Source organism: Elaeis guineensis, chromosome 9 (assembly GCF_000442705.2).
Source record: "Elaeis guineensis isolate ETL-2024a chromosome 9, EG11, whole genome shotgun sequence".
Classification (NCBI taxonomy): Eukaryota; Viridiplantae; Streptophyta; class Magnoliopsida; order Arecales; family Arecaceae; genus Elaeis; species Elaeis guineensis.
In genome coordinates this window covers 8,932,327-8,949,926 of record NC_026001.2, presented here as the reverse complement: position 1 = coordinate 8,949,926, position 17,600 = coordinate 8,932,327, and the positions used below count along the sequence as shown (strand labels likewise).

General features: G+C 46.6%; 1 protein-coding gene across 1 annotated transcript; it reads left to right on the top strand.

The window, feature by feature from the left end:
• The first annotated feature begins 16,092 nt into the window (after window positions 1-16,092).
• Window positions 16,093-16,629, top strand: LOC105036524 (pectinesterase inhibitor 28-like). Its single transcript, XM_010912285.4, has one exon. It carries the CDS (start codon window positions 16,093-16,095, stop codon window positions 16,627-16,629), a length of 537 nt encoding a protein of 178 aa, XP_010910587.1.
• Window positions 16,630-17,600: the final 971 nt, after the last annotated feature.

Below are 17,600 nucleotides of genomic sequence, written 5' to 3'. Positions count from 1 at the left end.
ATGGGACCATAGGTCGCCCCGCCGGCGGAGCCCAAGGCCGACATGCCCCAGGTATGATTCCTACACTCCCCTTTCTGCTCCTCGTGCGCAGATTTTGATGGAAATTGAAGGGGAAGAGTACCTGCGACGGCCTCCACCTCTGAAGGCAAGGGCCTCGACCGACGGAAGTATTGCCGATTCCACCGGGGCCACGGCCACAATACCGAGTAATGCATCCAGCTTAAGGATGAGATCGAAGCTCTCATCCGTCGGGAGTATCTCGATAAATTCTAGAGGAACCCGCCGACTCGGCCAATCACCGATCGACGACCCCAGCCGACTGAGGAAGCGACGACTAATCAGCCAACGGCTGGGGTCATCAATATGATTTTCAAAAGACTTGGCCCTGGGACGTCTGTTGGAGGGGAGCCGACGAAGAGGCCGCGCCCGGACGACGTAATTACCTTTACAGAAGAAGATGTTCGGGGCATCCAAACTTTCCATGACGATGCTGTTGTTGTCTCGGCAACAATAGCAAACTATGATGTAAAAAGAATTTTTATAGATAATGGAAGTTCAACGAACGTTTTGTTTTACTCGACCTTCTTCCGGATGCGACTATCGATAGACCGACTCAAGAGGATCTCTACGCCCCTGATAGGCTTCGTTGGAGACGCACTCACAACGGAAGGAGAAGTCACTCTGCCCGTGACGGTCGGTACCGAACCACGATAAAGTACAATCCATTTGACTTTTGCGGTCGTCCAGGTGCCTTCGGCCTACAACACCATACTTGGAAGACCCGGACTAAACGCCCTCAAGGCGATTGTCTCGATGTACCATCTCTTGGTCCGATTTTCGATAAAAAATGGAGTCAGGGAGATGCGCAGAGACCAACAGCTCGCTCGCCGATGCTTCCAGATCTCCGCTCAAAGCGACGAGTTGAAGGGCTCCCTGGCGATCGACAAATTAGACCAACGGGAGGAGGAAGAACGGGGCTCGCCGGCCAAACAGCTCGTGCCAATTCTGATAGCGGAGAGCCCCGACCAAAAGGTATGGGTCGGGTCTCAACTGCCCGACCAAGAACGACGATGGTTGGCGGAGCTGCTGAAGGCCAACGCCGACATATTTGCTTGGTCGCCAGCAGATATGTCGGGCATCCCCCCGGAGACAATAACGCACCGACTCAACATCGATCCGACGGTGAGGCCAGTGAAACAGAAGAAAAGGTCTTTTGCTCCTGAAAGACAGAAGGCCATCGACGAAGAAGTAGACAAGCTACTCGAGGTGAGCTTCATCAGAGAAACTACGTATCCTGATTGGCTCGCCAATGTTGTCATGGTCAAGAAAGCCAACAGAAAGTGGAGGATTTGTATCGACTACACCGACTTGAATCGGGCCTGTCCGAAGGATAGCTTTCCACTTTCAAAGATCGACCAGCTGGTGGATGCGACGTCCGATTATCGACTGCTCAGCTTCATGGATGCCTTCATCGGGTACAATCAGATTCGAATGGTGCCCGAGGACGAGGAGCACACTGCCTTCGTGACCCCTAAGGGCCTCTACTGCTATCGAGTAATGCCCTTCGGGCTGAAGAATGCCGGCGCCACCTACCAACGACTTGTCAACAGGGTCTTTAAAGACCAGATCGGGTGCAACATGGAAGTGTATGTCGACGACATGCTGATAAAAAGTGCGCAAATTTCGGATCATGTCTGGGATCTCAAAGAAACCTTCCGCACTCTACGACGATACCGGATGAAGCTGAACCCGACTAAGTGCGCCTTCGGAGTAACCTCGGGGAAGTTCCTCGGGTTCCTCATCTCGCAACGGGAAATCGAGGCCAACCTCGAGAAAATAAAGGCAATCATCGACATGAGCCATCCGAACACCAAGAAGGAGGTCCAACAGCTGAACGGAAAAATCGTCGCTCTCAGCCGGTTCATCTCTCGATCGGCTGAAAGGTGCCTCTTGTTCTTTAAAACTCTGAGGCAGGCGAAGGGCTTCTCTTGGTCGGATGAGTGCCGACAGGCCTTCGAAGAGCTGAAGAGTTACTTGGCTTCCCCACCGTTGCTTGTGAAGCCGGATGTCGGAGAGACATTGTATCTCTATTTGGCCACTTCTCCCGACGCCGTCAGTTCGGTGCTCGTCAGAGAAAATGAGAGCCGGACCCATCAACCTATCTACTATACCAGCAAAGTGCTCCACGGTGCTGAAGCCCGATATTTGAAGACAGAAAAGATGATTTTTGCCATGACCGTCTCTGCACAGTGACTCCGCCCGTACTTCCAGATGCATGCCATTGTGGTTCTCACCAACCAGCCCCTGAGGGCGATATTGCGTCGACCCGACACATCGGGATGACTAGCAAAGTGGGCAATGAAGCTTAGCGAGTTCGACATACAGTACCGACCGCGACTTGTCTTAAAGGCTCAGGTCCTGGCCGACTTCATCGCAGAATGCCCGACGACCGACCAAGGGTCGGAAGACGCGGACCCCGGACGAGACGCGATCTCCGAGCCTGACCCGGTCTCCACCTGGGTACTGCACATCGACGGAGCTTCAAACGCTCATGGGAGCGGGGCTGGATTCCTGCTCACCAACTCGGATGGGATAGTCACCGAGTATGCCCTCCGATTCGACTTCAAAGCCTCCAATAACCAAGCCGAGTATGAAGCACTCCTCGCCGGCCTGAGGATGGCAAGGGAACTTGGGATCGACAGCCTTAGGGCATTCTCCGATTCTCAGCTGATCGTGGGACAGGTAAAAGGCGAATTGGAGGTGCGAGATCCAACCATGGCAAAATATCTCCAGAAAGTGAAGGATCTCGTGGCGCGCCTCGGATATTTTGAAATCTCCCACATCCCCAGGTCGGAAAATGCCCGGGCCGACGCACTCTCCAGGCTGACGACCTCGACTTTCGACACTTTGGGCCGGACGTTCGTGGAGAATCTCGAGCAACCGAGTATCGACAAGGTCGAGAAGGTGCTACAACTGACGGCCGAACCAAGTTGGATGGATCCGATCGTTCGGTACCTGACCGACGGGATCAGCCCTAAAGATCTCGCGGAGGCCAGGCGGCTCCGATGGTCGACCTCCCAATATGTGATCATGGATGGCCGGCTCTACAAAAGGTCGTTCTCCCTTCCTTTGCTCAGGTGCTTGGGACCGACCGACGCAGATTACGCACTCAGAGAAGTGCACGAAAGAATCTGCAGGAGTCACTTGAGGGGCAAATCCTTAGCCTACAAGGTCCTGCGGCAGGGTTACTATTGGCCCACCATGAGGAAGGACACGGCTGAGTTGGTCCGGAGGTGCGAACCATGCCAGAAGTACGCCAACGTACAACACCAATCGGCCAGCCAAATCGCTCCTATCGCCGTTCCATGGCCCTTTGCTCAATGGGGGGTCGACATCCTTGGTCCTTTCCCTCCAGCATCGGGCCAAAGGAAGTTCATAGTCGTTGCTATCGACTACTTTATCAAGTGGGTGGAGGCCGAGCCCCTGGCGCAGATTACTGAACGAAAGATGGAGGGCTTCGTCCAAAAATCCATCATCTTCAGGTTCGGATTGCCGCATACCATTATCACCGATAATAGGCGACAATTCGACAACCAAGACTTCAGAGACTTCTGCGCGAGGTTTCACATCACGCACCGACTGACTTCAGTCGGGCACCCACAGTCCAATGGCGAAGTTGAGGTGACCAACCGGACCATACTACACGGGCTCAAAACCCGACTAAATGAAGCCAAAGGCCTCTGGGTCGACGAGCTGGGCTCCGTTCTGTGGGCTTACCGAACGACCCCCCGCGTTCCGATCGGGGAGTCACCTTTCAGTTTGGCCTATGGGACGGAGGCGATGATACCACTCGAGATTGGGCTGCCATCTACCAAGGTCGAGCGGTATCAAGAGCCGGACAACTCTGATTGTCGGAGAGCCGACCTAGACCTCCTCCCCGAACTACGGAACGAAGCTCAACTTCGCATGGCTTTAATACCGACAGAGGGTAGCCCGATATTACAACGCCAAGGTCAAGCCAAAGCTCTTCAGGCCTGGGGACCTAGTCCTAAGAAAGGCAGAGGTCTCGAAGCCTCTAGACCAAGGAAAGCTAGCTCGAAACTGGGAAGGGCCCTACATGGTAGCGGACACCTACGGGCCAAGGGCTTACCGACTGGAAACTCTGGAAGGGAAACCGATTTTCCGAACCTGGAACGCTGACAACTTGAAGTTGTATCACCAATGAACTTTGTACCTGTTTATTCGGAATGCAAACCCAGTTCCAAAGTTCGGAGTCTTAACTCTTCGACTGATGATCGACACTCGCCGAAAAGGATGACATCCGACGTCCCGACTCAGACTTAATATCCACGTGGGACCGACAGCCCGACCGCTGACAATGTATCGGGCACTCACAAGGGTCGAACCGTCCACGGCAATGGGAGTCGACGCTCCTTCTACGGTCAAACTTTCGGGCCAAACAATCGGCTAACTTGCCGATTGATCTCCGACCAAAGAAAGGCGAAATGCCTGCACGACCACCGTCGCAACTTACCGACTGAACTACGGCCGATCGAAGGATATTCGGCTTACCACCGTCTATCACACGAAGCGACCACTGTCGCGTTCACGACTCACCGATCGAGCTACGGCCGGTCAGAAGATATTCGGCTTACCACCATATATCATGTGGCGCAGTGTAAATACCCGACACAAGGGTATCGGGATTCGACTCATCATCGCTCCCCCGACTAAAACACGTCGGGCGACATCCGACTGAATGCGTTGGAAGAGACCCGACTGACCAGTCTCATCCGACGGTCGGTCGGCTTTCAACTCAACGAGCACGCCCGACTCACAGCCGGGCGAAGGATGCCCGACTTAGGCCCTCGACCATCGAAAGGCCGATCCAAAGATGGGATTTGTTCTGCCTTCGTGGCGGCACGAATTACCGAACGTCCTAACTGATCTATGTGGGTTAGCGACTCACGTGTTCAAATGCGTTCCACGACACATGGAAAAAAGAAAGACATGCAGAGGGAAAAAGTTCAAGTCCAAAAAACTTTGACTTTGATTTCATTGAAGATCAAAATAAGCTTACAAAGCTGGGCCAAAGCTCGAATACAAGCCGGAGCAAAAGAAAAAACAAAAACAGAAAACCGACTAGTCCTTAGAGTCGGCCTCCTCCACTGGATGACGACGGGGGACGGTCGGTGAACTCGCTCTGGCTTCAACAGTCGGGGCCGCCTGATCCTCGGGAGCTCGCTCTGCATCTTCTTCGGCTTCCGCCCTGGTGGTGAGGCCTCCCGATGATGGGTTGGCCATCTCCTCCATAGCTGGGGCCTCCGACTCCGGCAGAACGATGCTGCTGAGATCAAGCTCCGGGTACAGGCTTCGAATGAGAATGGGTACAAGCTCCCGGAGATACGCTGGTTCTTCATCACCTCGATGTCGGTGGGAAGGAGGAGCGCCTGACACAGCCTTCTGGCCAAGTCATGATTGACCAGGCCCGACGCACCTTCGGAGAGTGGAAAGTCGGTCGATCCTCCACCGTCGGTCGATCGCCCTTCATCGCCTGACGCCATGGGGGCCTTCCCTCGACCGGACGCCCAGCCCCTGACATCAGAGATGGACAGCAAACTCGAGCCCGACCGAGTCTCGACCGTCGGCGCGACAGCAGCTGGCGCGGGTCGCTCGAGCTCGTGCACCTCCTCCCGATCCTCCTCTGCCGGCTGGGTGGCCGGTGCGCCATCGATCGACTCATCGGCCGCCCTTCTTTCGGGCGAAGCAGCGCCCTCGCCCGATGGTCCCTCGGATGGAACTTCGACGAGCACTGTCGGCTCGCACTGTCGGAGCCGACAGTGCGATGACGGGTTCCGCCCCCGACCCAGTCGGTCCGCTCGGTGGAGCTATGTGGGGCCACTTGGGAGGCCGCGACGGTCCGGCCCCTTGCACCGGCCTCTTTCGGACGGTGTACTGACGTACGTCGGCAGCCGTCAGTCTTGATCTCGGCGGCATATCTGCGAACAACGACGAACGGTCAGCGCCATGAAGGAAAAATGAAAAGAAGAAAAAGGGGAAGAAAAATGAAAAACCGACCTAAGCGAGGGACCGGGCTGAGGCCGGCGTCATACAGGGCCTGCTCGGTGACGAGCTCCCTCTGCTTCGGCATCGAGATATCTTTTAGCCGGTGGAAGTCTTCCCAATCTTTGGCTTCCACCCGACTATTCTCATTCGGTTCGGTTCGGAGATTTTTCCCAATGGACGGGGAACCCCCAAGAGGTGGAAGACGACGCAAAAAAGAACTGGTTCATCCATCCGTGGATGGACGACGGAAGACTAGTGATGAAGGAAAGTCCCTTCCGAGGATTGAAGTACCACCACCCTCGGACTTTAGGGTGGGGTCGGAGGACGAAGAAGGCTCGGAAGAGGGAGATCTGAGGGTCAGTCGGCAAAAGCCGACACAGAAGAGCAAAGCTGACTATTAGCCGAACTGAGTTCGGCGCGAGTTGTGCCGGGCATAGCCCGTAATAGTCGAGAATATTTCGGATAAACTCCGGGACCGAAAAACGAAGGCCGGCCCGGAGGTCCTCCACGTAGAAGGCCACCTGGCCCTCAGGCGGGCTGTTGACCCGACTATTGGCACCAGGGGCGAATAGCCGAAACTGCTCCGGGATGCAATATTGCTCCCGGAGCCGATCGACGTTCGGCCCCGAAAGTGAAGAAACCTCCACCTCCGGGGTCGACCGAGGGTCGTCAGTCGGCTCTCTCGACCGACTGCCCCGTGGAGATGTTCTAGCCATGGACTGGAACAAAAGACAAGGAAATGGCAGGGAGGAGGAGACGGTGAAGGTGATGATGGCCCCCAGAAGAAGAAGATGGAGCTCCTAGGAAGAAAGGAAGCGGAGAAGAGTACCTGGAATGAGGGATTACGTGGGCAGAGTCTCGACAGCAAAGTAACGGAGAGGAAAAAACTGAATATGGGCGATCCTGTATATATAGTACCCCCCGACGGTCGAGATGAAGGCGCGACCAACGAGAAGTCCCCAGATCTCGCCATGTGGCATCATCCGGTCCGTCCGTCGGCCCGACGGTTCGACGCACCCATCCTCAGATTGAGCCACGTCACCTCAATCCACTCCAATGGATCTGTCCCAATGACCACGTGCCACGTGGCACAGAGGCCGTGACGTTTCGTATCCCCGAAGGAGCGGCGGGAACGACGGTTTCCCTTCCCGATGGGACGAGACGTCTGGCACCTACAGGACGTCCGACACCGACATGACATCTGGCACCGACTGGACATCTGACGCCGGCGAATCTCCCGGCATTCATGAGACGTCTGACATCATATCAACCCGCGGTACGATCGAAACTTGACACATAGTGGATCCACTCCTTTTCGCCCGACGCTACTGCCCAAATGAAGACATCGGCCCGTGCACCGTCCGACTCAGGAGTGGAGGAGGGCAACTGTTGGGGAATACCGACCGACCCCGCTCATGCCGACTTATAATCGGGCATACCCGACCAACCGACCGATCGACCGACTGACCGAACGGCCGACCGACCGACTGTCGACCGACCGAAGATATGTCGGTCGGACGGACCCTTCCGGCCATCCCGACCGACTGCACCAGGAGGTCCGATGCCCGACTCCCACGATGTGCCCGACTGACCGTCGGAGGGTCCGAATCTCCACCCGACGCCCCTCAGCTGGCCACCAATCCAAGGTTGGTCGACTCCTCACATCGCCGTACTACTATCAGAGACTGTCGATCCTGACAACAGCATGTGGCACTGCCGCCTAGGGGCATTATCCCACCTAGGGTATGGGTCAACTCTAACGATTTGACAGTCCCACGATGATTTGACACTTTTACGGCGACTCTGACAGTCTACAGTGAGTTGACAATTCTTCAATTGTCCCCGCCATTAATGACGGCGCCATACCATGCTCCACTATATATATCGGGGAAGGCAACAGTGCTAGAGGTCCCTTCGAAACTCTTGGGCTTGCCCCCTCTCTCTCTTTCCCTCTCCCGTTGAGCTCCTTGTTTTCTTTTCACTGTTACCTAGTCTCCTCTCTGACTTGACCGTCGGAGGGTCCCCGCCGGAGCCACCTCCGGTCAGCGTGGATTTTCTTTTGCAGGCGCTCGTTTCCGACGATCAGACGACGAGGAGATTGGCCGCAACGATACAATTGTCTCATGATTGTGAAATGCTAATCCAACCTTGAAATCTAGGAATAATTTCTCTCCCTCTCTGGAATATCAACATACGCAGCTGAGGTTGGTTCAATTTAGTCCTTGGGTCTCATATGTAGGCATGTGCGATTGAGATTGAGATTGGACCATGTATTCTTCCATGCAGGAGTTGGCCAAAATTGCATCAATTCTAAAATGGTTCAATCATGATCCAGCCCGGGGAAAGTTAGATGGATGGCAATGTTTGATCCATTTAATCCGTTTGAGATGATTGAACTAATTATAGATTGGATTATATTATTCGTTTAATGACGTGATCAGATTTAAGTTTGGAATTTTGATCCGCTTGATAAAAATATGGGCTTCTGATAAATACATTTTGATCTATCGTGAACTTGATCTGGCCTATATCTTGATCGATCCTGATTTGGATCAGGAATTGATACAGGCAAGTTATCCAGGTCCAGTTTCCAGAGCCAATCAGTGCTGTGCCTTAACGCCGCACGATTCTTTTGTACAGTTGCTTGCGATGTAACAGATCACGGCCTTTGGTAGAGGTTTCTTTGTGGGTGGCTGAGTGTTGGGATTATATCAAGGCAGCCAACGGACCTGCGTCCGGAAAAAGCCGGTGAAAAATATTCAATTTGACCACCCATGTGATAGCCTAGTCGGAACAGGCCATTAATCCCATTCTCTCACATCCTAGATTCGAGCCACAATAAAATTTGATTAAATAAAAATTTAATCTGATACCTAGATGCGGATAGGGTGGGATGATTTTTGATCCCTCTGGTACATGGGTGATGTTGGAGAGATATATTCATCTATCGTGGTGGCCGATCGTCGTGCATCAAATATTTTTTAGTGAAGTGGGGGCTCTTGTGGCCGCCAAAAGGAATAGCTACGCTACTTGCCTGCCCCTATTTTATTTTTCTTACCAACAAAAAAAAAATTAATTTGAGACATGGCCATCTAAGACTCAGCCTAAACTTTTATCTTGATTTTGAAAAAATAAACATTTGTCATGCTATTAAATGAGATACAAGAGTGGCCTGCTCATAAATCTTCCATCTAAGGCTTCCATAGCGCCGATACTTGGCCATAAAGATCAAAGACCTTGTCTTATGTCTTAATAAGCTCAGGGTGCATTTGGTTCACAATTGAAAATAAAATCAAAATGAATTGTAACAGGAATAGAAAAAAATTATATTTTTCGATTTATTAGTTAGTGGTTAGAATCAGAATCGAAATAGAATTTTGAATATTAAAAAAGAGTTGTTGAAAAATAGAAAAAATATAAGAGAATGTGAAGATGAGGATTTCAAAGGAAGAATGAATACTTTCTCTAGGACCGAAAGGATCTTTTTTATTAATTTTCAGGGGCTCAATTTAGGAATTATACAAACATATTTTCCTCTAATTAGAAGATTGCATTCCTAATCAGAGGGATCTACAATTTAGGAATTATACAAACATATTTTTCTCTAACTAGAAGATTGTATTCCTAATCAGAGGGATCTACAATTTAGGAATTATACAAACATATTTCTCTCTAATTAGAAGATTGCATTTCTAATCAGATGGATCTACAGCTCATTTCAACACTCCCCCTCAAGATGAGTTATAGATATCATAAAGACCCATCTTGTTATGAATAAATGAAAAAGAATCTTTGGTCAAAATGTCTGCTAGTTGACTAGCAAATCGCACATAAGGCATACAAATGATTCTGGCATCAAGCTTTTCCTTGATAAAATATCAATCGATCTCGATGTGCTTCGTCCGATCATGCTGTACTGGATTATTAGCAATATTGATTGCTGCCTTGTTGTCACAATATAGCATAAGGAGCGATGACTGATAAAGACCTAGATCCAATAACAAGATCTGCAACCACAAAATTTCACACACGCCATGTGCCATAGCTCGATACTCTGCTTCAGCAGTAGATGGAGCAACTACATTCTGTTTCTTGCTTCGCCAAGTGACTAGATTACCTCCAACAAAAGTACAGTAACCTGAGGTAGAGCGACGGTCATCAAGTGATCCAGCCCAATCAGTATCTGTATAACACTCCACCTGAAGGTTGCCATGACAAGAATAAAGCAAATCACGACTAGGATAGCTTTTGAGGTAACGAAGTATCCGTGTCAGAGCGTCCATATGAACTGAACATGGATCATGCATAAACTGACTTACCACACTAACGGCGAATGCAATATCAGGCCGTGTATGAGATAGATAAATCAAACGTCCTACCAATCGTTGATAACGTTCTCGATCAACAGGGACATCGATATCGGCTACTAGTCGATGATTTTGTTCAATAGGAGTGGCAATAGGTCGACATCCCAACATACCGATTTCTGTAAGAAGATCTAGAATATATTTTTTTTGGAAGAGAAAAATCTCTTTTGAAGAACGAGTAACTTCTATCCCAAGAAAATATCGAAGATGTCCAAGATCCTTCACTTCAAATACCTGTGCCAGCTGAGCCTTCAAATGAGCCATCTCCTCAGAATCATCTCCTGTGACCATAATATCATCAATATAGATAATCAAAATAGCAATCTTATCCTTGTTGTGCCGAAAGAAGAGTGTGTGATCTGTATTGCTCTGTTTATACCCCATCTGAATGATTGCTCGTCGGAAGCGATCGAACCAAGCATGAGGTGACTGCTTCAGACCATAAAGAGAGCGTCGTAACTGACATACTTTGCCCACTGTCTGAGTGGTAGCAAATCCTAGAGAAATATCCATATATACCTCCTCCTGAAGTTCTCCATGAAGAAGAGCAATCTTTACATCGAGCTGAAACAGATCCCATCCGAAGTTAGCAGCACATGATATAAGGGTTCTAACAGAGTTCATTTTTGCAATAGGTGCAAAAATTTTATCATAGTTGATGCCATAAGTCTGTGTATATTCTTTTGCTACCAAACGAGCTTTGTACCATTCAACAGTACCCTCAGGTATCTGCTTAACTGTAAAAATTCATTTGCATCTCACAGTTTGTTTACCAGCTGGCAAAGATACAAGTTCCCATGTATTATTTTTTTTCTAGTGCTTGCATTTCCTCAAGCATGGCGACTTTCCACTTGGGGTCTTCCTTAGTAACCTTCCAGTTCTTGGGTATGGAGACAGAGGACAAAGAAGCTATAAAACTCTGATAAGATGGAGAGAGACTCATAGGATACAAAGTTAGTGATGTCATGTTTGTACCCCACTCCATCCTTAAGTCGAGCAGGAATACCAGCATGACGAGTAGGCTTATGTAAAGCAATAGGAACATTTAGATCATCATTATCTAATGTAAAATGAATGGGAGGTACAGAAGAATTACCATTCATCGTAGAAGATGAAACTGTCAGGACAGGAGAGGAAGACCTGGAGACTGAAGAATGCGTAATAGGCTCTGAGAGAGGAGATGAATCAGATGAAACTGAAGTAACAGGCTGTGAGAGAGTCTCAGATGCAGTTTTAGATGCTTCTCCTTGAGTGTCAGAACTAGCATTAATAGAAATAAACTCTCCCTTGAGTATCAGTTCCACCATTTATACCAACATCCACGGTAATAGGACTCCCTCCAGAGAACTCCCCCTCTCGATCAGTTCTAGAGGTGACGGGAGAGAAAGAGGACACAGAAGATATATAGAATGGCTCAGACTCCCGAAATGTTACATCCATACTGATAAATAACTTTCGCTTAGTCGGATATCAATATTTGTATCCTTTTTGAGTAGAGGAATAACCAACAAAAATATACTTGAGGGCATGAGCATCAAGCTTGCCAACCGAAGGTCGATGATCCCGAACAAAACAAACACAGCCAAATACCTTGGGGGGATTATGAAAGAATTAGTTCCTTGCAGGCATTCAAGAGGTGTCTTATAGTCCAAAGTTCGAAGTGGCATTCGGTTAATTAGATACGCTGCAGTTAACACTACTTCTCCCCATAAGAACTTAGGAATATTCATAAAAAATATCAAACATCTTGTCACTTCAAGTAGATGTCTATTCTTTCTTTCAGCAACTCCATTTTGAGCTGGTGTGTCAACACAAGTTGTTTGATGTATAATACCATTATTATGTGGATACTCCTCAAATTTTTTATTAAGATACTCTATCCCATTATTAGAGCGAAAAATCTTAAGAGTTGCTCCATATTGAGTACCAATCATTTTATAAAATTTTTAAATGACTGAAATACTTTATTCTTATTTTTCAATAGATAAACCCAAGTACAATGGCTAAAACAATCAATAAAAGTGACGAACCACCGATGATCAGAAATAACGATGGTCCCACAGGATCTCCATACATCAGAATGAACTACCTTAAACATTGCTTTACTACGTAGGCCTGAGCTTGGATAAATACTTCTAGTGTGTTTAGCTAGTTCACAAGCATCACATATAAGCTTCTCTTCATTATATGATTCAAAAATAGTTAGAAACATACGAGCTAAGAGAGTAAATGGAAGATGACCAAGCCTGCGGTGCTGAAGCACAGGTCTTCCTCTTGTGAAGATGAAACTGTCAAACTGGTTTCTGAGTAGCCTTCGGATACTTCTCCCTCCAAATAGTAGAGCCCATTACGCATTATGCCAGTCCCAAGTTTCTCTCTGTCTTTGGCTCCTGAAAGACATAATACGTTTTGAGAAAAGTTACGGCACAATCAAGATCATTCGTAATAGCACTAATGGATAGGAGATTGATAAAAATCTAGGGATATGTAGAACAGATGATAAGGATAATTCGAAAGTATATTTGATAGATCCTTTCTCAGAAATAGGGATAAAGGAGCCATCAGCAAGACGAACTTTATCACGATCAGAACAGGGAACATAAGACAAAAAATCTCTAAAGGATCCAGTCATATGATTGGATGCTCCAGAGTTAACTACCCATGGAGAAAAATTACTACAGTTAAGAGCATGAATTTGATCATTGATACCTATTTAGACAAAATTATCCTGATAGAGAGAATTGGTTGGTTGATTTGAAGAATCTTTTGTGGAAGTGCTATGTTCGTAGAAGGAGACATAGTGGCTAATCGAGTTTCTTCACTAAAAATCAAGAAAATAGCTTTATCAAGAGTTGGTCACTCCTGTGTACTAAGAATAGAAGAGTGTCGATACTCAAACTCTGAGTTTAGTCCATCCAAAAAATTCACAAGGCACTGACGCTCTATCCATTTGCGGAACACATCAACATCACCAGGATGAGTAGAGGTAAAGGGACTATAAAAATTAAAATTATTCCACAACCTTTTTAATTCTCCAACATACTCTGTTACAGATCGAAAACCCTGAGTAAGTTTCCGAAGCTCTCATTGGATCTTATGGGCATGCATATTATTGCCTTTATAGGAATAAGTTGTGGCTATAGCCTGCCATAAGTCATAAGCATTCGTTAGTGCCTCAACCGTATGAGCAACACTTGGTACCATAGAGGCCTATTACTGTGGATGTTGGTATAAATGGTGGTGTCCGACTGAGCGAAAGTTGTTAATCAACATGGATGTAACATTTCGGGAGTCTGAGCCATTCTATATATCTTCTGTGTCCTCTTCCTCTCCCGTCACCTCTGGAACTGATCGAGAGGGGAGTTCTCTGGAGGGAGTCCTATTACTGTGGATGTTGGTACAAATAGTGGATCTGATACTCAGGGAGAGTTTATTTGAATTCCACTGTCTAACAGCTATCTCATCTCTTTCTGGCTTTTTTGCAGTATCACTTATAAACCCCTCAAGATTGTGAGACTCTAAAATTAGACGAACATATCGCGTCCAACTCAAGTAGGTACCCGGTCCATCCAATTTGACCGGATTAGTTTCTAGGGTGATCTTTGAAAACTCACTACTCGAGGTACGAGATTCATCATCCTAACCATTAACTTTTCTAAATCCTCCATGGTTAAAGGATTTTTATCACCCATTGTCAAAACAAAACACTTAAATGATTAAGTAAACAAGAACAGTCTTGAGGAGGAAAAGGTATTTGAATTTTTCTCACCAATGATCTGAGATAAACTCAGATGACGAATAAAAAATATCGAATATTGCTTGCATGAAAGACATCTCGATAATATTCAGAAACTCCCAAAAAAAGACCCTCAAATGAGAAGGGGTCAGCGGCTTCCGTTCTCAATCCCGTGGTTCACGGGTGGATACGGCGGTGGCATCGACGGCAGTAGCAACATCGGTGGCATCGACGGCAGTGACGGAAGCAACAACAGCGATGGCAATGACAGCGGCGGCGGCGGAAGCAGCAACAGCGGTGGCAATGGCTGGGTGTGGTAGACGTCGGATCCGGAGAATATTTGAGATGCAGTAGCGGTCGTGACAGTAGCGTCAGAAGCATCGGCTGCGGTGTTGACGGCAACAGCTGTGGATGCGGCAGTGGTAGCGATGGAGGCTCAGGGTGTAGGATTGAGATGAGACGGAATAAAGTGTATTCATGGAACAAAGAGCTCTGATACCATGTTGAAAAACAGAAAAAATAGAAGAGAATGTGAAGATGAGGATTTCAGAGGAAGAAGGAATACTTTCTCTAGAATCAAAAGGATCATTTTTATCAATTTTCAGGGACTCAATTTAGGAATTATATAAATATATTTTTTTTTAATTAGAAAATTGCATTCCTAATCAGAGAGATCTACAATTTAGGAATTATACAAACATATTTTCCTCTAACTAGAAGATTGTATTCCTAATCAGAGGGATCTACAATTTAGAAATTATACAAATATATTTTCCTCTAATTAGAAGATTGCATTTCTAATCGAAGGGATCTACAGCTCATTTCAACAAGAGTTAAAATTAGATTTTGAAATAGTAGGTAATGCAATTTTTCTTGAAATTAGAATGGAAAAAAGACTCCTCCCAACTTGGAATTGGAGCTATCCATTCTCATTACCAATTTTAGAGTCCAACCCTTTCTAACCGAAATTAAGTCTTAAAAAAAAAAAAAAAACTTTCTCCAACCAAATATGTCATAAAATTAGGTCAGATGGTCTAAGGGCTGGTTTTATTGCCCATAATCAGATATTTGAATTAGTTCATCCTTGCAGAGTTGACTTCAAGTATTTTGTTAGTCCACAATTGAGCTGAAGTGGGTCTCTGCCGCTACCCAATTTTGAGAAAATAGTTTAAAATGGCTACGGTCTACACCATCGTGACTCTACAGTGAATAGAGGCCACTTTAATGAAGTGGGCTCCCGCTTACCCACTCACACTAGACTAAATAGATGCTAGATAAATCTCATGGAGCCAGACAGTGTGACTAAGTTTAACTTTATTAGTAGGAGTAATTACTAATTAATGCATAATCTTGTTGATCAAACATATGTTTCAAAACTAAACTTAATTTGAACTTGTCCAAGATAGCTGCCCTCAGCTCATTAGAGTCCTATATTCCTGCACATTGTAACTTGATTTGATTAATGATAGGGATTAGAGTTCTCAAGAAAAAAAGAAAAGAAAAGTAAAAGACAGAAAGGAACTTACCAAAATTTGAAATCAAATTATAAAAATTACAATAGAATGAACAAAAAGTTCACAAATTTAAAATCATCAAATAACTTTCAGACTTATATATGCATGTCAAAACGGTAATTAACAGTGTCTGGCTCCCTCCCAACACGCACCACCAGGGAAGGGAAGATAGTGCTGTCCCTCCAAACTTTTCAATGGATCACACACCCCAACGAAATTTGTCATACTCTTCCAAAAAGTCTAAGGAGACAAGCAGACAACCAATAAATGGTCTTGATCTTTGACCCACCACAACCAACCAACCAACCCACTCAACACCAAAATCCATTATATTCCGATGATCACGCAGACCTTACCATCTCTCTATCCCAACTATAAGTCCTTACAACTACTATTGGAGTACTGAGACATGGCTCCCATTTCTTCCTTCATCATATTCTTCTTCTTCTTCTTCTTTCCTCTCCTCACTCTCTCCCTTCCTGCAGCTTCTCCTCTCATCCAGAAGACTTGTAACACCACAACATACTACAATCTTTGCGTCACCACCCTCCAATCTGATTCACGTAGCCTAAAAGCCGATGATGAGAAGGCCTTGTTGACCATTATTATTAACACTGCTATCTCGGACGCCATGAACATGTCTTCATATGTCTCTAGCCTTACCCAGAAGAAGACTGAAGCAACACTGGGGTCAGTCCTACGGGCTTGCGCTGGGATGTATGGAAACGCCGGCGAAGCGCTTCGGTCGGCGGTGGATGCACTGGGCGATGAGAACTACGACTACGCATACGTGCATGTGAGTGCAGCCAGGGACTACCCGAGTACATGCAGTAGATTGTTCCGGATGTATCCGAGACTGAAATATCCAACCAAGATGGCTCGAAGGGAGGAGGGCTTGGAGCAATTCTGTACCATTGCATTGGATATTGTCTCTCTGCTTGGGTAATTATATGATGTGTTGGAGAACTTCATCTAGTTTCCTTCCTTTCTTCCCCTCAAGCAGCTCTCTCTCTCTCTCTCTCTCTCTCTCTCTCTCGGCTTTGTTAGTGGTGTTTGTTATTTGTCTTCCACTAGCCAGGTGTCTATGGCTATTTCCAATAGGCATTAAGACTGCAAGTCGGTTGGGTTAGGCCAGGCCTGCCATGGACTGGACCAGATGAGGATGGTCTTGGGTGTATCTTTTGACTCTTAATCCACATATTTTACAAAAGGATTTCTGGATGGATGTTGATTTTAATAGTTATAGGTCTGATGATTTGAAAGCTTTTTTTGGATTAATCTGGTATTTTAGAAGTAGTATAGGTCTAAACCAAGCTGGGATGGAAAGCAAGGTGTACGATTTGAAGCCTAATCCAATTGATGTGCCCATAACTCAACCTAAACAAGCCGAACTACAACTCTATGGTACCTATTTTCAACTAGGGGTGTACATGGTTCGCTTCAGATATCAATCTTCAAACTTAACTAATTTGAATAGGCTTTTTAAAACTAAAACTGAACCGAATGTATAGAAAAATCGGTTTAAATCGATTCGAAAAAATTGGTTCGGTTCAGTTCGTTTCAATTTATTGGATCGTAGACTATTGAACTTTTGTCAAATAGGCAGCTTATGTAATAGATAAAATGGGCTGCTATCCTTTTTAAGTTCTAAGAATCCTAAATGGGCAGCTGATAGGATGAGCTAAATGGGATAGGAATATGAGCTCCTTTGAGAAAATTACCTTATATATATATATATATAGAGAGAGAGAGAGAGAAAGAGAGAGAGAGAGAATGAGTTGGTTTGGCTTAAATTAGATTCTTTAAATTTAAATTGAAACCTAAAGCCATCAAAACAGGCCGGTCTTTCACGAGCTGAGTTCATTAAGATCAGGCCAAAAAAGCTCTTTTGATAAACGGACCATCAAATAAGCAGCC

Coding starts and splice junctions, on each gene's coding strand:
- LOC105036524 (XM_010912285.4), top strand. CDS start 16,093: ATGGCTCCCATTTCTTCCTTCATCATATTCTTCTTCTTCTTCTTCTTT.